General features: G+C 51.4%; 1 protein-coding gene across 3 annotated transcripts in view; it reads right to left on the reverse strand.

The window, feature by feature from the left end:
* ITGA11 (integrin subunit alpha 11) overlaps window positions 1–22,714 on the reverse strand; it is a 180,721-nt gene that overhangs the window by 48,760 nt on the left and 109,247 nt on the right. For all 3 annotated transcript variants that reach the window (XM_075896852.2, XM_075896851.2, XM_075896853.2), the window contains exons 10-15: window positions 22,478–22,548; window positions 17,492–17,636; window positions 13,944–14,092; window positions 11,131–11,271; window positions 4,895–5,098; window positions 1,031–1,161 (exon numbers count right to left, since the gene is read on the reverse strand). In XM_075896852.2, coding sequence (XP_075752967.2) covers window positions 1,031–1,161; window positions 4,895–5,098; window positions 11,131–11,271; window positions 13,944–14,092; window positions 17,492–17,636; window positions 22,478–22,548 — 841 coding nt within the window. The remainder of the gene's footprint in view (window positions 1–1,030; window positions 1,162–4,894; window positions 5,099–11,130; window positions 11,272–13,943; window positions 14,093–17,491; window positions 17,637–22,477; window positions 22,549–22,714) is intronic.

Raw genomic sequence — 22,714 nt, forward strand, 5'->3', positions numbered from 1 at the left:
AGGGAATTATGCAAAAGCGGCGAGGAGTCCTGTGGCATTAGGGAATTATGAAATTCAGTGATGTTTTAGCATCTTTTCATGCACAGTTGCCTTTCCAATACCATCCTACAGTAATAGTCCAGAACCCTGCTGCTTCCTCAGTATATCTAGGCTTGGAAGAATTTGATCTTTATTGGAAAATGGTGGTAAATATCGATTTCACTCTACACATAAGCCAACAACAAAACCTTTCCATCCATAATGACTGAAATTTATAGATAGGCAACAAAAGGACATTGCTGCTTGAGAACTAACTAGAATCTGATGGAAGTATAATTACATTGTATATTTTGACATGTGCTATCGATAATTTGGGTTTTAATTATTATAAAGCTTTAACTTTCTGAATCCTAATTACCACTGTCATTACTAAATGATTGTCTGACCCCCTATAATTTTCCACAACTGCGAAAGTTTCAGTGGATAAAATTAGAAAAGGTCTGACAACCCATAATTTTGCTAAACTGAAAATCTGAATTGATAAAAATACAAAACATTGATATCTGTTCAAATCACACACACACACAAATCAAAATCAAGTTCCTAAAGTCTAAGGGCTTGTCTACACTAATGATAAAATTGAAGCTGCCGCAGTCAATCTTCCACTGTTTGAATTAGCGGATCTAGTGAAGACACGGTAATGCTAGATGGAGCGTGTGCGCCCAGCAGTGCCAGTAGTTCTTCTCCTACAAGTAGCAAGGGAAATTGATGGGAGCGTACACTCCCGTCGACTTCCCACTATGTGGATGGTGCCAAAATGTGATTTAAGATACTTCGACTCCAGCTGCATAATTAGCGTAGTTGGAGTTGCGTATCTTAAGTTGACTTTCTCCTTTAGTGTAGACCAGGCCTAAGTGGATAGGATTAAGACCGCGGAATAAGAGTATAAAATTGGTCAGATTTTTGTAAAATCGATGTTTCCCTTAAATGACAACATATTTCAATGAACATTAGTGAGAGGGCAGTAACAAAACCAGGAAGTATAACCTACCACAAGAGCACAGCATGCCCAAGTGAACCAACTGCTAGGTCAATGAGGCCATCTTCGTTGAGATCTAGTTGTCCGTGGATACTGCATCCAAAATACTTCAGGCCCAGACCAAGGTCTGCCGCTGCTATTCTCTGAAAAGCACAAAAAGAAAACTATGTGCATTTTTAGCAAGAGTAGTCTACTACAGGTTGAACCTCTCTAATTCGGCATTCCCTGGTCCAGCAACCTCCGTACTCCGGCATGATGTTAGTTAGCCAGATGTCCACTTATCCTGGGTGTGGCCAAGTTTCCCGCGTCCCATAAAGTTTGTTTACAGCCACCAGTCCTGGCTCTCAGTGTTCTGTGCTGTTATTTAGCTCTAATTTATCCCTAAATGTCTTCTCATAGCCCAGTCAGCAGTGGAAGTGCTGGTAATGCTGCTAGACAATATTGACCTCCCATGAGTTGGCAAATTCTCTGGTTTCTCACCGGTCAGGTGTCGGACTACAGAGGTTCAACCTGTCCTATGATTATTTTATGGTTGTGTGCCGTGTGACCTACGACACAAGCCAGTGTTTCGATCTCTGTCTAATGCCACATGTGTTGACATCCATACAACATACGCAGACCACTTCAGTCTTCTTTTATGAGTCATCACCTCTGCTCAGTCCTTTGTAGCATGTCAGCATTGGTTACTTTGTCCCACCCGTGGAGACCAAGTGGTCTTCCCTGGTATTTCTGATGGAACGGGATACGTTTCCTGATCTGAGTGGTAAAATACCCTACGAATGGATCCTTCTGCACCCAGTACTTCTCAGTTCGCTCACCCCAAGAATACTGATATTCAACGAGCCATTGCTCTGACTGCTTGACTCCGGTTCCCAGGGTCCTACATGGTTCTTGCATTTTATCCCCTAGTCTAGTCGGGTTTTAGCTATTTGCATCTTTTGTTTCCAGTGATGCAATCTCTTGTCGACGGGGGCACCAACATCAGACCGTCTGACAAGACTCATTCAGACTCATTTTTTGGGCACCTAGCACGAACGACAGCAAGGAAAGGGACCACAGTGTTTGTGAGCATGGCCCCGTGTCTGAAACCATATGTGCAAATGTGTGTGTGTGTTTGCACGTGGGAACACGCAAGTGCATGTGTGTGGGTGGGTGCATGGGTGTGGGTATCGGGGCATGGACCTGTGCCTTCACCGGTATGAATGCATGTAAGTTCACATGCCTGTGCCCACATCAGCCAGGCCTTCATTTTCGACACACAGAGGTCACGGTGCTACAAACCGCTCTGCCTGCTTTTCCCTTGGAGCACGTCAAGGGATCGTGGAATGAAAGTGGGATCTGGGGGCGCAATCAAGCGCCGATGTTCTATTCTGCCGAGAACACCAAACTAACTGTGGATTTCAGCGTATCCAGAGCTATGGGAGGAGAAAGCCACTTTCAAAGGGCGGATGGAAAAGAAATAAATAAGCCATTTGATTTTGAGAGGTGTCAGACAGAGGTGGTGGGGGGGACGGACGAGTAGTCATGGGGGGGTGCTGGAGCATCTTAAGTAAATACCTTTTCTTTATTCACTTTCTCCACACCAGTCATGATTTTATAGGACCTCTATGATATCACTCCTTAGTCTCTTCTTTTCTGAGCTGAAAAGTCCCAGTCTTTTTAATCTCTCTTTACATAGGACGCGTTTCAAACCCTTCATCATTTTTGTTGCCCTTTTCTGACCCTTTCCCAATGCCAATATATCTTCTTTGAGATGAGGCGACCACATCTGTACGCAGCATCATGGATTTATACAGAGGCTATAAGATATTCTCTGTGGGTATGTCTACACTACCACCCTAGTTCGAACGAGGGTGGTTAATGTAGTCATACGAACTTGCAAATGAAGCCCGGGATTTGAATTTCCCGGGCTTCATTTGCATGTTGCCGGGCGCCGCCATTTTTAAATGTCCGCTAGTGCGGACTCCGTGCCCGCGGCTACACGCGGCACGAACTAGATAGTTCGGACTAGGCTTCCTATTCCGAACTATCTGTACACCTCGTTCCAGATAGGAATAGGAAGCCTAGTCCGAACTATCTAGTTCGTGCTGCGTGTAGCCGCGGGCACGGAGTCCGCACTAGCGGACATTTAAAAATGGCGGCGCCCGGCAACATGCAAATGAAGCCCGGGAAATTCAAATCCCGGGCTTCATTTGCAAGTTCGTATGACTACATTAACCACCCTCGTTCGAACTAGGGTGGTAGTGTAGACATACCCTGACTTAGGGTGTGTCTAGACCACAGGGTTTTTTAGAAAAACGGCCGTTTTTCCGAAAACACTTCTCCTACGTCCACATTGCAATCCCGTTCTTTCTAAAGAAAATCAAAAGAACGCAGGTGTTTTCCCAACATTGCTAAACCTCATTCTATGAGGAAGAATGCCTTTTCCAAAAGAACTCTTTCAGAAAAAGGCGTGTGTGGATGCAGAAGAGGGAATTTTTTCGAAAGAAGAGGCCTCCAAGAAAAAGCACAGGTGACCTGGTGGCCATTCCGCCCATAGTAATCACAGCTTACATGTGAGACCCCATCCAAAGAGAGTGGACGCTCTCTTTTGAAAAAGCAGATGGTTTTTTCGATGCGCTTCTGCAGCGTGGATGCTCTCTTTCAGAGGAAGTATTTTCGGAAGATCTCTTCCGAAAAAGCTTCTTTCAAAAGAAGCCTGAGGTCTGGATGTAGCCTTAGTCTCCTAAATGATTCCTAACATTCAGTTTGTTTTTTGACTGCCGCTGCACAGTGAGTGGATGTTTCTGGAGAAAATAAGAACATAAGAACGGCCATACTGGGTCAGACCAAAGGTCCATCCAGCCCAGTACCCTGTCTTCCCACAGTGGCCAATACCAGGTGCCCCAGAGGGAGTGAACCGAACAGGTAATGATCAAGCAATCTCTCTCCTGCCATCCATCTCCACCCTCTGACAAACAGAGGCTAGGGACACCATTCCTTCCCCATCCTGGCTAATAGCCAATAATGGACATAACCTCCATGAATTTATCTAGTTTTCTTTTAAACCCTGTTACAGTCCTAGCCTTCACAACCTCCTCAGGCAAGGAGTTCCACAGGTTGACTGTGTGCTGAGTGAAGAACTTCCTTTTATTTGTTTTAAACCTGCTGCCCATTAATTTCATTTGGTGGCCCCTAGTTCTTATATTATGGGAACAAGTAAATAACTTTTCCTTATTCCCTTTCTCCACACCACTCACGATTTTATAGATCTCTAGGGCTATGTCTAGACTGCAGACTTCTTTCGAAAGAGGCTCTTTCGAAAGCATCTTTCGAAAGAGCTTCTTTCGAAAGATCGTGTCTAGACTGCAGGCGGATCTTTCGAAAGAGAAATCCGCTTTTTCGAAAGAGAGCACCCAGCGAGTCTGGATGCTCTCTTTCGAAGATGGCCTCTTTCATTGAAGAACGCCTTCTTTCGAAAGAGGAACTTTCGAAAGAAGGCATTCTTCCTCGTAAATTGAGGTTTACCGCCATCGAAAGAAAAGCCGCGTTCTTTCGAAATAATTTCGAAAGAACGCGGCTTGAGTCTGGACACAGGGGAAGTTTTTTCGGGAAAAGGCTACTTTTCCCGAAAAAAACCCTGAGTCTGGACACGGCCTAGGATATTATTCTCGTCTTTTCCAAGCTGAAAAGTCCTAGTCTCTTTAATCTATCCACAATGACTCCAAGAGATCTCTCTTGAGTAGTTGTAGCTACAGTCGTCCCCATCATATTGTATGTATAGTTGGGATTATTTTTTCCGATGTGCATTACTTCGTATTTAACAACATTAACATTCATTCACCATTTTGTTTCCCCATCACCTAATAAATAAGCGAGGGACAAGGGAAGCTATACCTGTTTATACATCTTCTGGAGGTTTTCTTCGAAGCCATGGAAGATATATATGGCTCCTTGGTGGTCATCTTCCAAAGGAGCCCCAATGATGACATCATTGTAGGAGTCTTGATTCAAATCGGGGACGGAGGCAATGCAAGAGCCGAACCTGGAATTCTGGTAGCTCTGCAAATCTTTCAGAGATCCATTGGAAACAAATTGGTCCTTCAAAGGGGAAACAGCAATAAAGATGGAGGAATTAAAAATCCCCAAAGCAGGAGACAATCAATCAACCAACTCCCTAAAAGCCCACAGAAAACCCCCCGCCCCCAAGCCTTTCTGTGTGACCTTAGATAGTCAATCCGTGCCTTTGTCCCCGAGCTGTAACATGGAGATCACCTCAGGAGTGTTGTGAGGTGAAAGGACATGAGGGGATGGGTCTAGACTGCAGTGCCTAGAGGTATCCTGGAAAAGCTCTTCTGTGTCCAAGGAATGTATCTGCTTTTCCCAAAAACAAAAATTTCGGAAAAGCAGACGCATTTTTTTGGCATCCTTGTAAACCTTGTTGTATGAGGAAGAAGAGATGTTCTGAAAGAGGGTTCTTTTCTGACATTTGGCCTCGTGCAGATGGGCCAAATGTCGGAAAAGCCTCTTTCGGAAGAAAAGCAGAAAAAGATACGCAAATTGCACTTCGCAATTTGCGTATCTTTTACCAGCTTTTCTTTGTAGTGTTGACACAGCCTGAGAGATTGTGAGGGGCTCAGATAGACAGACAGACAGACAGACAAAAAGACAGACGGAAAGAGAGAAAGAGACAGAAACTACAGAGGTGTATCTAGACTACACCTCTCTGTCGACAGAGAGATGTAAATTAGGCACATCGAAATTACTAATGAAGCAGAGATTTAAATATCCCATGCTTCATTAGCATAAACATGACCGCTGCTTTTTTCCAAAAACGGAGCTTTTTCGAGAAAAAACCCTGGCAGTCTGGATGCAGATCTGTCGAAAATAAACCCTTTTTCGACAGATCCTATAAACCTCATTTTTTGAGGAATACAGGATCTTTTGCAAAAGGGTTTATTTTCGATAGATCCATGTCTAGACTGCCAGGTTTTTTTCGAAAACGCTCCGTTCTGGAAAAAAGCGGTGACCATGTTTATGCTAATGAAGTGCAGGATATTTAAATCCCTGCTTCATTAGTAATTTTGATGTGCTTAATTTGCATCCCTCTGCTGACAGGGATTCAGTCTAGACGTAGCCTTAGAGTATTTCTACCTCAGTTGACTGATCTGTAAAATCGGGGCAAGATCTCTTAGGGTATGTTTACACAGCAGCATTATTTCGGAATTACTAACGCTATTCCGTACTAACAAAGAGCGTGCCTACACAGCCAGCCGTTATTTCAAAATGTCGTCGAGTTGGAGGACTTCTTACCCCGACTCCTGTGACTCATTTCACAGGAGTAAGGGAAGTCGGAGGAAGAATGTTCTTCCTTTGACTTCCTGCTATGTAGCCAAAAGCTGAGTTACGCTATTTTGACTTCAGCTACGCAATTGACAGACCTGACGTCGTGTAGCTTAGTTTGAGTTTTGCCCTGCTGGGTAGACAGGCCCTTACCTCCTCATCGGGGTGTTGTAAAGCTTAATTCATTAATATTTGTCAGATGCATTGAGCTCTGTAGCTGGAAGGGTTTTGGCACATACACATATTATTCTGCACAGAGATGGCTCTGAGATCTGTTCATCTGGGAGGCAAACGTTCCCTCCTGTTCGACTGTAGGAGGGACGCAGGCTTTCGGATGCTCCCTCACAGTACGTAGGGTTCATTTGCGCCCGGTGGCCTTTGGTTTTGGGGGACAGGGTGGGGCAGAGAACGCTGCAGCGGGGCCGATCGCTGGGCACTGCAACCCGCGAGGCTGGGGCGGAATGTGTCAGTACAGGCCGGCTCCGGCTCCAGCTCGGACACGTTTTTTGCATTTTCATTGCAAATTCAAAACAGGTGCTGGGATGAGCCCGTGGCAGAGCCTATTTTGAGGAAAAATTTGCGCTGAGAAACCAAGCGGCGCTGCCACATCGCTCATTTCAGTGCCGTTCCCCCCAACGAGAAAAAAAAAAAAAGAGCACAAAGACAGTCAAGACAATTGCGTCAGCTGACAGCGCCCCTGCAATTTCACCCGCGTCAGTTTCATTCTGCTGCTTGACTCGGCCTTGTTTCGATGATCTCAGTGTCATGAGCGACGGCTGTGGCCGCTCAGTGCACGGTTCGTATTCAACAAAGGAAATCAACTGGCCACACTGAGCAAACCTTCATCAATTTGCTCAATGGATCACAGCTCAAACCACAGCCTGGCAAACGCGGGGCCCTAACGGGACCATCTCAGGGTCTTGAAAGCCAGCTGCATCAGGCATGTGTTGGCGAGTAAGAGGGAGCTATTTCCTTACAATCCAGGGACAGTGCCTCTGGTTATCATTTTCCCTGCCCCAGAAGTGCCCAACGTGTTTTTTCGGGAGGCGATGGCATGGGTTGCAAAATCCCAACCAATTATTTACCGGCTTCCCTACTTCACACAGCAAAAACAACCAGAGAGCAAAAGGTTTTGGGGTGTTGTTTTCCAGTGTGACTTTCCTCTGGGTGGTTACAGAAAGTTACCACGCACACACGCCACTTCTTGCTCCTTCTAATTTGGGTTCGTGGGAATGATGCAACACTTGCTACTGGGTGTCTGAACAGACCTCAGCCGCTTTCACGCTAAAAGGTTTGAATCCTTAACAGCGTGTCTCTGGTTACGGCACTCACGACAGCGTGCAGAGCCAGCGTGGGAGATCTAATTTTACCCTGGCCTTGTCACTAATCCCCAGATGGAGCTTACGGCTTTTTTTCAGCCTGGCCAAGATTTTCAATCTTGTGCATGCTACAAAGATGTCCAAGAAGAAGCAGGAGGAACAGCTCTTCCTTTCTGTGGCGACTTTTTTTGGTCATGACCCCAGAGAGCCTGGCTGGGATCCGAGAGGAAATCGTAACGGAAGCAGCGCGATTTGCAAGCGCTTTCCCAAATGAGGACGTGAACATGATTCCAAAATGTTATCGGAAGAGCCTTTCCCACAACAAATCGACACGGAACCAGCAAATGCCACCGTGAAGGCTTTTTCCCCAGCACTGGGGTATTTGTATTTTCCTCTCAGGCGCCTAGAACCAAGCGCTACCAGAGCCCTAACGCCCGGACCTACCGCTTCCTCATTAACGATGACGAGAAGGCTGCCAGTCCCCGCCCCTAGCCCCAACAGAGTAATCTTCGAGGCTGCTCCGCACTTTACAGACTCAGGCTGAGCCCGAACAGGATCTGCTGGGAAGTCCCACAACATTTCAACAGGCTGTGATGGCGCGTTGGGGGTCCCCCATCTCCTGCACCCCGAAATGGCACAAACAGACTGCACCAGCCGGTGGAATAGAGGAAGTTTATTGCCTCTCCAGGATACAGCACAGCACAGATGTAATCTGGTCACAGAGCTGGGCTAGGATGCCTCAGGCCCCCTTGAGATGGGGGAGACTGGGCCCCTAAACTCCAGCCCCTTTCCCTAGGCTGTCTCCTCCATGCTCCCAGACAGCCAGCCACTAACTAACTCTCTTCCAGCCCTGCCCCCCAGCCAGGGCAGCATTCCCCCTTCCTTCGTTCCTCTCCATGGGGGGTGTCTGGTTCAACAGGTTTGGCCTCACCTTTGCATAATGAGGTTTTCCCTGCCCGGTCTTGTTCCAGACAGCAGAGGTCACCACAGCCCAGCAAGTACCCCCACTACGTCACACAGGCTCTAGAGAAACAACCTGGGATTTAAATCTAGAAACCCCAACCTGTACAGAACATGGTCCTTCCTCTAGCCCTGGGTTCCCCAGACTATGGGTCCGGACCCAAATATGGGTCGCCATTGCATTTCAAAAGGGTCGCCAGGTGTCTCCCCAGGTGTGTCTGAAGGAGCCATTCACACATTTTTTGAATTGCCCTGGGTCACCAAGTCTTCCTGAATTGTCGAAAAGGTTGCTCTAGCGGGTTGGAGCCCGTTATCACCGGAACAACTCTAGGGCGTCCACTGCGGGCGCATCACTCTCTGTTAGCATCGATCGGATGATTTTTTTAAAAACGGAAAAGAAAACGTTTCATTCGTGATTGCATGGGGCAGCCTCCTGCAAAAGGCACCGGGATTCTGGGAAGGGGAAAATGCCGAGCAGGCAGAAGAAATGTTGCCAGTGTCCGGGCCTGGCCAAAGAGTTTGCAGGGCCCAAGGCAGCAAGGCTGAACCGCACGGCCACGCGGGTCCCAGTCAGGGCTGCGAGTGAGTGGCCGGGTGGGTGGGGTGCAGGGACCTGAATGTGCGGGGCCCAAGGTAATCACTTCACTCACCTTGCCCAAAGGCCGGGCCTGCCTGCGTCCCATGGGACCATCGGTGAGGCACTGGGAGCAGGAGATGGTCTGGCCAGAAGACCCTGGTGCCCCAGGCACCTGATACAAAACCCGCAGAAGAAATGGGAAACCTTCCCTGGATGGAAGTGGGATTTCGATGAGGGCTCAGCAGCCATCTCCAGAGTGGGAGCTGGAGGAAGGGGCCAGTAGCCAGAGCCATGTTCTCCCCAAGGGAAGGGGAATCCATTTTTGGTCTGCAGGGGAGAGCGGCGAACAGGCAGCCTGGGGCGGTGCAGCTTTGTGTCAGTGGCCTAGATTCTGCGTCTCTGGATTGGGACAAACGATGCTGGCTGGGACGTGAAGGCAACGTGGCTGCCCTTCTGGACAAGCCACGTGTGTGCGCGCCACGGCCCTGCGTCTGGCCTGAGATCCCCACCTGGTGCTTTCTCCTGGAACCTCCGAGGCCCAGTGATATCCCTTGATGCCCTGACCATTATCAGCGGTGAGAACTTTGGCTCCTGTTATCAGCACAGCAGCGGGACCAGCCGCTACCCACGCTGCCTGCTCCAGCCGAGTGCCGCCCCTCTCCATCCATCCCCCTGAGTAGAGTGGAGCGCGCCACTGTTCATCGGGCCAAGCAGAGCTGCTCCCCGTCTGTCTGTCTGTCTCTTGAAATGGAAAAAACTCTGTCTGTCCTGCTGAGCAGACAGACCCCTTGGCCGGCCTGAGGGTCCGTCTAGGGTAAATGGACGCAGCGCTTGGGGAAACCGCTCAGATGCACATATCCAGGCTAGGTCTGATCGGACTAGCGCACTCCAGAGGAGCAGTATAGTCACGGCGCATGGGCGAGCCACCGAGCTACAGTCCCATCTGAGCTTCCAGGCAGATACTCGGGTGGCCAGCCCAGCCCACCGGCCATGCTGCCATGATTATGACGCTAGTTTGATCAGGCTAACGTCACCCAAGCTAGGGCACGTGTCTCGACCTGAGCTGGACATCACCCCTCATATGGATCTGTCTTGTCCAAGCAGAGAGGCCATCCCTGTCCGCCAGCCTCGCCAACCCAGGAGATTGGGCGCTTTCTGCCTGAGCACAGTGAAGGCCTCCAGCCGGGGCATACATCTCTCCTCAGAAACAGGTTGTCTGGCTCTGTCTATGCTCCTCTGCGTGCTCTCACGCACCTTCTTCTATCTGGCTGTGTCTACACTGGCCACTTATTCCGGAAAATCAGCCGCTTTTCCGGAATAACTTGCCAGCTGTCTACACTGGCCCCTTGAATTTCCGGAAAAGCACTGACGATCTAATGTAAAATCATCAGTGCTTTTCCGGGAAAACTATGCTGCTCCCGTTCGGGCAAAAGTCCTTTTCCGGAAAACTGTTCCAGAAAAGGGCCAGTGTAGACAGCCCAGATTTCTTTTCCGCAAAAAAGCCCCGATCGCGAAAATGACGATCGGGGCTTTTTTGCGGAAAAGCACGTCTAGATTGGCACGGACGATTTATGGAAAAAGTGCTTTTCCGGAAAAGCATCCTGCCAATGTAGACGCGCTTTTTCCGGAAATACTTATAACGGAAAACTGTTCTGTTTTAAGGATTTCCGGAAAATCGTGCCAGTGTAGACGTAACCTCTGTGTTTTGAGGGGGGTGTTCCCCTCGCCAGCACGCTTACATTCTCTCACAGGCGCGGCTGCGTTATCCTCAGGAAGGTGCCGGATGCTGTCCATACTCAGACCCCCCGCAATGGGCCCAGGGCTGGGCAACATATCCGAGGACAGCCACGTTTGAGGACGGGGGATTGGAACACCGGCTATTCCACAGCCTCTTCTGGGGAAAGAGCAAAGATCCAACAAACTGGCGCAGTTACCTCTTTTAGGCTGTAGATGTACACCTTCCCCCGCTCTCGGCCTTCGCTGAAGTACATGGGGGCGCCGACCAGCAGAATGTCGGTGATCCCATCGCCGTTAACGTCGATGGAGTTTATTTCACTTCCGTAGTAGGAGCCAATCTGAAAGAGCCAGAAAGGAGGAAACGGTTGGAACGGGAAACGAGAACGCCACGTTTACCGGCCTGTATCTCTAAGGAACCGAGCACCTCGCAGACAACACCCTTGGCACCGGTGGCATTTTCAGCCTTCGAAATGGAGACGTTTTAAACACACTGTCTAGCGAGGGCTCCAGGAAAAGAGTGCTAATGCGGAAAGATTCACGACTCTTCTCTGCTCGGGCTTTGTGGCATTCTCCGAGGGTCACGTTTCCCTGCTGAAGGAGGTTTTGAAGGAGAGATGGCAGCATCCGATCACTTCGGTGCATTTAAGCAGAATGACCTTCTCCAAATCGATAACCATTCAGGATTCGCTCCCGGTGCAGACGGTACGTGCGGAGCTATTGCCCTAGTTCTACTAGACCAAGGGTGGGCAATGTTTAAGAGGGCGCCACTTAATTTTGGTAAGTGGTCACAGACCGGCTGCACCCCCAGAAGGGGAGGGGTCTGGGGCAGAAGGGGCGGGGCTAGGGACTAGTTTCCCCCCAGAGTTGTCTGGGGCTGGAGGCTTCAAATTAAAAACACAGCAAAGGGCTCCCGGCTCCGGCTCAGCTGCTACCGCGTTGCCTAGCAGCTGCCCATGGTTGCTGCGGTTATTTCGAGGGCTCACAGCTCTGGCCTCTGCCAGGACAGCACCACGACTGGCAGCCGTGAGCCAATGAAATAGGATGCTGGTGCCTGAGCCACCTCTTGGAAATCTGGTGGCACGGGCAGCAGGATATAAATAGAAAGTGGCCAGATGCAGCCCGCGGGCCAGATCGAAGTGTGTGGCGGGCCGGATCCGGCCCTGGGGCTGCATCTTGCCAGCCCTATAAGGGTATGTCTACACTACAGCACTAATTCGAACTAACTTAATTCGAATTAGTTAATTCGAACTAAGCTAATTCAAACTAGAGCATCTAGACCTAAAAACTAGTTTAAATTAGCATTTTGCTAATTCGAACTAGCATGTCCACACTGAGTGGACCCTGAACTGGGCTTAAGGATGGCCGGAAGCAGTGCCGGCAGGGCATCAGATTAGGACTCAGGAATGTCTCAGGCTAGCCGAGGGCTGTGCTTAAAGGGACCCGACCCCCACCCCGGACAGACAGTTCTCAGGGGTTCCCCTCTTGCTTGTCTAACTCGATGAGGGACAGCAAAGCAGTCCTGGCTTGGAGTGCCCTGAGTGCCCACACTCGGCACATCACAGCACTCGGCCATCAGCCCGGCTGTACTTGCCGCAGGCTGCCATCCGGGGAGGGGGGTCAATCGGGGGGCTGCAGGAGAGCTTCCACCCCGAGGAGCCCGCAGAGCCACCGCAGTACTCTCCATCGGGGGCTCATACCCCATTCCTCCCTCACCTCCTTCCACTTACCCCTCTCTAGCCCCCCTTCCTAATGTACAAAATAAAGGACACGTGTGTTCAAAAATAGAAACTCTCTTTATTGAACAAAACTTGGGGAGACTGGGAAAAGGAGGTGGGAGAGGGGAAGAGAGAGGGTGGGAGAGGGGAGGGCAACTAAAATGATCAGGGGTTGGGAACGGGTCCCATATGAAGAGAGGCTAAAGAGACTGGGACTTCTCAGCTTAGAGAAGAGGAGACTGAGGGGGGATAGGATAGAGGTCTATAAAAGCATTAGTGGTGTGTAGAGGGTGCATAAAGAAAAGTTCTTCATTAGTTCCCATAATAGAAGGACTGGAGGACACCAGATGAAATGAATGGATAGCAGGCTTCAAACTAGTAACAGAAAGTTCTTCTTCACAAAGCAAATAGTCAACTTGTGGAACTCCTTGCTGCAGGAGGCTGTGAAGGCTAGAACTATAACAAAGAAATTCCTCCCCGGTGCCTCTTGGGGCTCTAAATCGAGGTAGTGCGTCCACATTAGGGAAGCCTGCCTCAGACTGGTTTCGAGGCTTCTCTGCAGCGTGGACGTGCTATTTTGAAATAAGCTATTTTGGGAGTTATTATTCTGAAATAGCTTATTTCGAAATACCCTTGTAGTGCAGACATACCCCGACAGAGCAGTGAATTTCACCTCGCCGGCCAAGGGGCTGGAGGCTGGGGAGGGAACAATGGAGGGGTCGGATGAATTTCAGGCCCTCTGTTGGAAGAAGAGGACAGACAGGCAACAGAAGGGGCCGCTGAGTTATACAAGCGTGCTGCTTTTAGCATGGTACAGCGGCGGGAGAGGCAGAGCCGAAGTGGTGGCGTTGTACATGGCACAAGTGCAGAGGGGATTAAGAAAAGCGGAGGCAGCAGCGTAAGAGAAAAGATGAAGGTTATCTGGAGAAGAAGGCGGCTGTGAGTCTATGTCCCTGTGTGCACACAGAAATAACCCCCCATTGCTGGCCCAGGGCTCAGGACTTGGTCTACACGCCTGAAAATCTGCTGTCTAGAAATTCAGGCTCAGGCTGAACCCTCCGTTCCAGGACCCTGAGAGGAGGGAAGGTCCCAGCGTTCACAGTCAGCTGACTCCACTGAAGTCAGGATCATCCATGTACATCAGATGAAGCTCTAACCTTTTGCCAGCTCAATGAGAACTTGTAAATGGGGACCGAGGCCTAATTTTTAACAGCCATATACAGAAGCGCAGCCAACGAAGCCTATGTCTGATGTCTGCTCCATAGACAGGTACGATGCATCCCCCGATGGTTTACCTGTTCTCCTTTCAGAGACTGGTGAATGGTTAGGTTTCTGTTGCTGTGCATTGTAAAAATAATGGCTTTCCCCGTGTGGTTGAACCTCGGAGCTCCGGCCACATAAATTCTTCCATGCTTGGGTGACATCACGGAGGTGACAGTGTAACCTAGGAGACATGGAAACACAAGGTGAGCACATGTAGCAAAGGACACAGGCAAATTTGGGGACCCGAAAGCTGCTAAATCAATTGCATGTTGTGATTTCCAGCCAGAAAATAAATGGCCAGAAGAGAACCTAGGGATGTAACCAGGTGACCTAGGGATGTAACCAGGTGACCCTTACTGGATGATGCATACGGGGTATCACTTAACCGGTACCCGGGAGCAGCCCCCCACCCATGGCTGCTCCAGGAGTCGCCCCCCACGCACAGGGCAGCTGGGAGCAGACCTTGTGTAGGGGGAGGTAGACATAACCCTGCACATGGGGGAGATGAGGTGGGATCGAGACCCTGCTTAATCAGTTAAACCGAAGACGTAACCGGTAAACCAAGATTTTACATCCCTCCTGTGATCATGTCGCCTGACCGCTTGTACAGCCTCATCCAGGAAGCAACCCTCAAACAGCGCCTGGGGCTGATCTTGTAGACAAACCTCCAAGCTGGATTTTAAACTGGCCAGTGATGGAGAATTCACCATGGCCCCTGGGTAAAATGGTTCCAGTGGTTAATTATTCTCACTCGGAAAAATTCGGCCTTATCTCTAGCCTGAATCGGCCCGCATCAGTGCTTCTAATTTCACCGCTCACTCCGTTCCTCGAGTCTCTTCCTTCATTGCAACACTGGTGGCTGACAATCTGGGGTTGATTAGTTGCAGGCTGCTCCCGCAGCTCCGGCGGCCTGCCAGATCAGCAAGCCGGGGACCAAGATTTCTCCAAAGATAGTCATGCAAGCCAAGCCGGCAGCTCCGACCTTTGGTTTTGAAGTGCCGGAAATGTATTGCCCCGGCCCCTCATTCCTGGAGTGTCCAGAATTACAAGAAGGAACATGCAAAGGTTGGTGCTGCTAGCAAATCAAACGCAGAAGAATTTCGCAATCGCAGGGAAGGCCTCTTGCAGTGTCCGGTTGCTACCTTCCTGCACGGCGGAGGAACTGTTCTCCCGCCTGTAACACTGTGTTTGGATGCAAAACTGTGATGCGGGATGCCACACACCCCATATGATGCCACGATGGGAGCTATAAAAAGCCCCGACACTCTAGTGAATAACCCTATACACGGATATCTCGAGGAGGCCTATTGTTGAATACAGATGTGTCCTGTATGCAGACAGAGAACATGAGTCCATGCAAAGCTGTTGAGTTATGCTCCCCTGAATAAGCCATCTGAATCCCAGGGACTGGGTTTACTTTAGCCCCGGAATCGGTAGTCCTGGTTCTAGGCTAATCTACTGTGTGAACGGGAGGGTGAGATTTTGCGAATGAAACTGATCACACATTATATTAAACTGGAAGGCTGACCCGACGGGGCTGGGGTCCTTAACTCAATTAATGTTGGTGGGGTTTTGGAAAATAAAATGCCCAAACTTCATTTCAATCATTGCTCTGGGCTGGGGAGGAAGGGTTCAGGATGCAAGTTGCCCTGGGGAGAGAGGACAACCCCAGCCCCATCTCAGCACAACAGCTAGGGGAGAAGTGCCTCCCCGTGTCCGCTGCAGCTCCAGCAGGCACAGCCGGGTGAAGGGTGCACGTCCCCTGGCTGGGGCAGGTCCAGGTTTGTCTGCCCCCTGTATTCCCCAGCCAGAGTAGAATGCAGCAAACTGGGCACTTCCCCTCGCTCCCTGACAAAGGGGAACAGCCAGGAACATTCCCATACAAATTATGGAGGGAAGGGAACTTCAACCTCCTTCACCCTCCTACTGCACCCTAGGAGGAGCATTGCCAGCAGATCCAGAGAAGTGATTATTCCCCTTTATTCAGCTCTGGTGAGGCCACATCTGGAGTATTGTGTCCAGTTCTGGGCCCCCCGCTATAGAAAGGACGTGGGAGCATTTGAGAGGGTCCAGCAGAGGGCGCCCAAAATGATAAGGGGGCTGGAGCGCTTGAGCTATGAGGAGAGGCTGAGGGATTTGGGTTTGTTTAGCCTGCAGAAGAGAAGAGCGAGGGGGGATTTGATAGCAGCCTTCAACTTCCTGAAGGGAGGTGCCAAAGAGGATGGAGAAAAGTCTGGCCCACGAAAGCTCATCACCTAATAAACCATCTTGTTAGACTTTAAAGTGCTGCATCGTCCTGTTTTTTGTTTCAGCTACACCAGACTAACACGGCTACATCTCTGTTACTGTTCTCAGTAGTGACAGATGCAGAACGAGGAGCAATGGTCTCAAGTTACAGTGGGGGAGGTCTAGGTTGGATATTAGGAAAAACTATTTCATTGGGCAGGTGGGGAAGCGCTGGGATGGGGTCCCTAGGGAAGTGGTGAAATCTCCATCCCTAGAGGTGTTTAAGTCTCAGCTTGACACAGCCCTGGTTGGGTTGATTGAGTTGGGATTGGTCCTGCCTTGGGTAGGGGGCTGGACTTGGTGACTCCTGAGGTCTCTTCCAGCTCTATGATTCTATGATTCTCCCTAATAGGTACCTGGGGAGTAAGAGGCAGTTCTGGATGCAGGGGGTGGGGGGGAAGGGGATAGCCCCAGACAGCCTGCTGATTCTGTCTCCTTTCTATATGGTTTTCTGAGCAGCAATCCCATTCCAGGCACCCCCCATTGTCCGGGCACAGCCAAACCCTGCCCCTGCCTTACGTTATGAGAAGAGGAAGCTGTGTGCCGAATTCGGTGGTCCTAGCTCTTACTGTTTAGGTGTCCTTGAACAGACCGACAGACAGTCCGACAGACAGACTCACTCTCTCAAACATAGAGTAGACTGTAGCGGGTTCGACTCACCACTGCGTCGCCTCCTGCTGGTCACACTGGGAATTAGCTCAGTTTGTTGGCGTGCGCCACCTTCTGGCCGGCATGTCCCCCATTGTGTGGTTTCTTCTTAATTGTTGGGGCTTCTCCCCAGCTCCCCTGAGCCTGCCCCGCATGGCTCCTCCTCAGGTGCTTCTCCCAGGGAACCAGTCCTTCCGCTTCGCCAGTCAGGACCCAACTGCCCTCTGCTCTGCTAAGCAGCGCCTTATAACAGGGGCTGCCCCAACAAGACGCCCTTTGACTGGCTCCCTATGAGCCTCTCTCTGATTGGTGGGGCTTGCACAGGCTCCCTGCGGCCTGGTTTTAACCCCTTCCTTGCCACAGTGGGGCAGCAGCCCCACGACATCTCTATTCCTATGGGCCTTGGCTTTCCACTGGCTCCGCCGCTCGTTCGATACACAGATGGTTTTATTGGCGAGCTAGGGATAGTATCTCTCTCTCTCTCTCTCATGAGCACAGCTAGGCACCTAATGTATTGTGGCTGGGTGTTTCTGTGAGCCCCGGCAAACCGGGTCTGCTGCGAAAGACTCTGCACTTTCCACCTGGCCGAAATGATCTAAAAATGGCAAAAGCATGACTCTAGACCCGTTCTGCGCAACCTCCTTACCTAGGTATGCCCCATGGTTCTTCAGCTCCTCCGGGAACTCTTGGAGGTAGGATTCCCTATGAGGAATGACTTTCCCACTGCTGGTTTCCTTGAGCACCGCTCCGTTCCAGTCATACGCCCCCACGGCCCCGAGCAGAATCCCATCCTGCCGTGGACACAAAGTCGTTAGAGCCTCTCGGCACCGGGGCCAGCGGCGGCTGGATGTGGCTTCGACGCACATACCGCACGCCGCGCCAATCCAGACAAACGGCGTGTGCGCCAGACGGAAACCCACGGAGCGGGGAAAGCCCCCGGCAGAGGCGAACGCCCGTGTGGGCTCGCTTTGACGCCGCACGTACAGCCCGACCCCGCATGGCACCGATGAGGTGTTGTGAGGACCACTGCTAGGGAAAGACCCTGTCTGGGTGCACAAGGGCATCCCACCCGGAATCAGTGAGAACGTCTGCCAGGTGGCCAGCTTATTCCTTCCCAGTGGCAGCTGCTGGCCACAGCAGGGAGTGTCACTGCTTGCCCGACCTGTGCGCCCTTGTAGCCAAGAAGGCTAACGGCAAATTGGGCTGCAATAGGAGCATTGCCAGCAGATCCAGAGAAGTGATTGTTCACGTTTATTCGGCTCTGGTGAGGCCACCTCTGGAGTATTGCATCCAGTTCCGGGGCCCCTGTTAGAGAAAGGATGCGGACGCATTGGAGAGGGTCCAGCACAGGGCAACCAAAATGATTAGGGGCTGGAGCGCATGACCTACGAGGAGAGGCTGAGCGATTTGGGCTTGTTTAGTCTGCAGAAGAGAAGAGTGAGGGGGGATTTGAGAGCAGCCTCCCACTCCCTGAAGGGAGGTTCCAAAGAGGCTGGAGAGAGGCTGCTCTGAGTGGTGACAGATGGCAGAATGAGGAGCAATGGGCTCAAGTTACAGTGGGGGAGGTCTAGGTTGGATATTAGGAAAAACTAGGCGGGTGGGGAAGCGCTGGGCTGGGTTCCCTAGGGAGGGGGTGGAATCTCCGTCCCTAGAGGTGTTTAAGTCCTAGCTTCACAAAGCCCTGGCTGGGATGATTGAGTTGGGTTGATCCTGCTTTGGTCGGGGGCTGGACTTGATGGCTTCCTGAGGTCTCTGCCCGCCCTGGGATTCTAACTCAGGGCTAAGTCCGCTCAGGTGTGCCTGTTCTTCACATAGATCCACCCCATTGAGAGCCAGTGCACCTGAGCATAAGGCACCGGCGGTACCGGGGGCTTTAGCTTTGTGTCTGCTCAGGGAGGACGCCCAGGGCGTCACACTGCCGGGGCCTGCATGTTGTCTCTGCCCCTGCCGGCTGGCGTGCAGCAGTGTAACTCATCACGCTGAACCCCCCACAAGGTCCTGCTGGATCACAGCGCATCACCTTTGTTACCCCTCCCTCCTCAAGCGTCCTCATCCCGCTGCTGAGACAGCACAGACCACGGCTCTGAGCCTGGCGTTGCTCTAGCAGTCAGAAACCAGCCCTGAAGTCCCTGGCTTTGGGTCCCTTTGGGTTGTGCCAGGGGCTGCTCTGAGTCACCCTCGGACTCTGACTGGCCCCAGCCAGCTTCCAGGCATGGGGAAGCCCAATGGAGATTTAAAGCAACTTTCCCTGTTTCCTCTTTGGGTCCTATGCCCCACGCAGCATCGCAGGATCTGGGAATCTGGCCCGTTATTGACAGGACCCCAACAACCCAGGTAGTGGCCCTCCAGGCCCAATCATTATGTAACAGGCTGCTACAGCTGGCCCGCCGTCCGCCCGGCAGAAGTTTAATCACAAGTCTGGCGAAAACCAGTGTGACTCAGAGCATCCGGATCCAGAGCTAAAAATAGGAACTCAATGCAGCCCGTCAAGACAATTTCACTGCACAGCAGATGGCACTTTGGGACTCAAACGTTCTGCTGCTGGCACCACGGCGCCCCTCTAGGAGAGGGTGGCACAGGCTAGTGGGCGCAGCTCTGGGTCACTCACATGTTCCCCTCATAAGGGGCCCAGCAGCGAGTAGGGGAGACACCGGCTCAGGACAGCACCATATGGAGATTAGACAGGGCACAACGCTACGGTTAACACCCCCATGGAACGTTCAAGAGCCAATGACTCGGCAGCATGTCTTTTGAGAGCCAATGGGATTGGACCACTAAGCCACACCCGCATAGGAGCTGGAACTAGGAGTGCGGGGTGAGGGAGGGGGGAGAGAGAGAGGCTGCGGCATCCCCTGTCCTGAAGGGTTTCTATTATACACAGGGTTTCCAGCTTGGTACAACAGCAGTCAGCACCCCCATTATAAACATAAGGACAAATGCAAAGGCCTCCACTTAGGAAGGAACAATCAGTCTCACACATACAGAATGGGAAGCGGCTGTTTAGGAAGGAGTACGGCAGAAAGGGATCTAGGGGTCATAGTGGACCACAGGCTAAATATGAGTCAACAGTCTGACACTGCTGCAAAAAAAGCCAACATGATTCTGGGAGGCATTAACAGGAGTGTTGTGAGCAAGACACAAAAAGTCATTCTTCTGCTCTACTCTGCACTGGTTAGGCCTCAGTTGGAGTCTTGTGTCCAGTTCTGGGCCCCGCGTTTCAGGAAAGATGTGGAGAAATTGGAGAAGGGTCCAGAGAAGAGCAACGAGAATGATTAAAGGTCTAGAGAACATGAGCTACGAGGGAAGGCTGAAAGAACCGGGCTTGTTTAGTTTGGAAAAGAGAAGACGGAGTTGCACATAAAGCCTGACTCTGCATAGCACCAGTGCAGCGTTGCGCATACAAGCAGTAGGTAAAGGGGACATGAGAGCAGCTTTCAGGTATCTAAAAGGGTGTTACAAGGAGGAGGGAGACAAATGGTTCCCCTTGGCCTCTGAGGACAGGACAAGAAGCAATGGGCTTAAATTGCAGCAAGGGAGGTTTAGGTTGCACATTAGGAAAAACGTCCCACCTGTCAGGGTGGTTACACACTGGAATAAATTGCCTAGGAGGGTCGTGGAATCTCCATCACTGGAGATACTTAAGAGCAGGTTGGACAGACACCTGTCAGGGATGGTCTAGGTGGCACTTGCTCCTGCCGTGAGAGCAGGTGACTGGACTCAGTGGCCTGTCGAGGTCCCTTCCAGTTCTAATATTTGATGATTCTATGATTCAGATCAGGGGACTGAAATCGGACTCTCTCAGCTCTGCTGTGCACACGTTCAGAAAGGAGAGGTGAGGTGGAGTCAGGGTAAACTTTTGAGCCCTGTTTAAAATACTAGTTTCTACATACAGACAAGTATCCCCCTCACGTGGCGATATGGGCAAATCCTGATCAAAGCCAGATGTTGAGAATCTCAAGGAGAATGTTTGCCTGTAGGAAATTGACCAGCCCTTTTTAAAAAAAGCTTCCCTGCCATTTAAATTCCTAGTCAGTGTATTGATTTGGCTTGATGACTCGCTCTAGGTGAAACCCCAGCGTGATGCCTACACGTCACACCAGTCCTTTGCAGAAAGACAGATGGAGGTAGCCAGTAAAGCTTCAGGGCAGCAATGCTCCAAAGCAGTCCTAGACGGGTCTGTGCTACAAACCACTGCACTGATATTTCCAATCAAGCCCTGTCTTATCAAGGACCATTTCACTGCCAAGAGTCCAACCGATCCTAGCGGCATTGTCCGTCGCTCCTGGCCATGCTGCATTTCAGTCGTGAGCTGGATGTGTTTAGAAGAGACTCTACATTTTACAGCTGGGCAGCTCCCCGGGGCGCCAACCGATGGGGGGCACCTGATGGCAGCTGTAAGGGGCGCGCGGTGCGTGCTCCCAGTGGGCTGCAGTGGCCGCCTGGGGCGGAGGACGCGTTAACCCCCGCAGTGCCCTTCCCCCCGCGGCCACCCACGGCCAGGCATGGCCCACCCAGGTGGCCCTGGGTTGTGCACCAGCAGCGGTGGCTGGGCAGTACACGTGCCGCGTACCCGCCTGCGCTCCCTGGGGGCAGGTTTGCACATGCGCTGTGTGCCCAGGGGCGGGCCCACGCGTGCGCCATGCACCCGGGGCGGCGCCGCCCGCCCGGGGGCTGAGGAGCCAAAATGGCTCAGGCCGGCCCTGGTGCCAACACCTGGAAGCTCTTCCACTCCGGCCGGGCTACTAAACAAACCTGTCGGGGGCCGCTGACCCACAGAAAAAAAAATCACTCGGGGGCTGCGCACAAGTGAAGAAACCCCCAAACCTCCTCACCGATGTGACCCCCAAGTGAGAAGGAGAAAGACCCTCCCCACACTCCCCTCCCACGAGAGCCTAGGGCAGGGGGCTCCAACCTTTCTAACCACAAGATCACTTTTTCAATTTAAATGGCACAGAAGATCTACTGCCCCTTCTCTGAGGCCCCGCCCCTGCTCCGCCCTCTCCCCCACGAGGAGTAACGGCAGTTCGAATTACGATCTTTAATTCGAACTACCTACTCCGTGCAGCGTGTAGCCGCGGGCACAGAGTTCGGACTAAGGCAGCACCCGGGAACATGCAAACGAAGCCCGGAATATTTAAATCCCAGGCTTCATTTGCAACTCCACTTGCCCTAATTACCCTACCTAGCTCGAACTAACGAGCTAGTGTAGATGTACCCTGGGAGAGTTACCTACATCTGTCTCTAGGCATGGGCATCGGGTAATGTAGGCAAGGGAAGGCATTGCCTTCCCAAAACTGCCTACACTGCCCAGCCACTCAGAAGGGGCTGGAGCTACACTATGTGGGGCCCTGGAGACTGGGGAAGGACAGGGTTGGGCAGGGCTTGGCTGGGGGGGAGGTTGTTGAAGGGGCATGGTCTTGGGGTAAGAAGTGGGACTTTGGGAGGAAGGGGCGGGACTTTGGGAGGAAGGGGCGGGACTTTGGGAAGAAGGGGCGAGACTTTGGGAGGAAGGGGTGGGACTTCAGCTTGCCTTCCCCAGCTGGACCTTCACCTGCCATCCAGGCCCCTAGGACAATTGCCTGCAGCCCCCTCTCCCCTTAAATGGGAGAGAAAAACAAATCTGTTCTCTTACTTCCACAACGTGTGATGAAAATCCGGTCTGGGACATTTCAAGTCCAAAGGAGATTTCATTTTTGTTGGTACCTGGAATAAAAAAAAAGAGGCGTTTAAACGAAAGAGCTGCGATAGGCGAGACAGCCAGTTACCGAAAGGAATTAGGCACAGTGGGCTATGACCTCCCCATGGCACTTCAGGACATGAAAGGCCAATGCTTCCGCTGGTGTAAATTGGGGTCACTTCATTGGAGTGA

Source organism: Pelodiscus sinensis, chromosome 14, assembly GCF_052426305.1.
Source record: "Pelodiscus sinensis isolate ZL-2025 chromosome 14, ASM5242630v1, whole genome shotgun sequence".
Taxonomy (NCBI): domain Eukaryota; kingdom Metazoa; phylum Chordata; order Testudines; family Trionychidae; genus Pelodiscus; species Pelodiscus sinensis.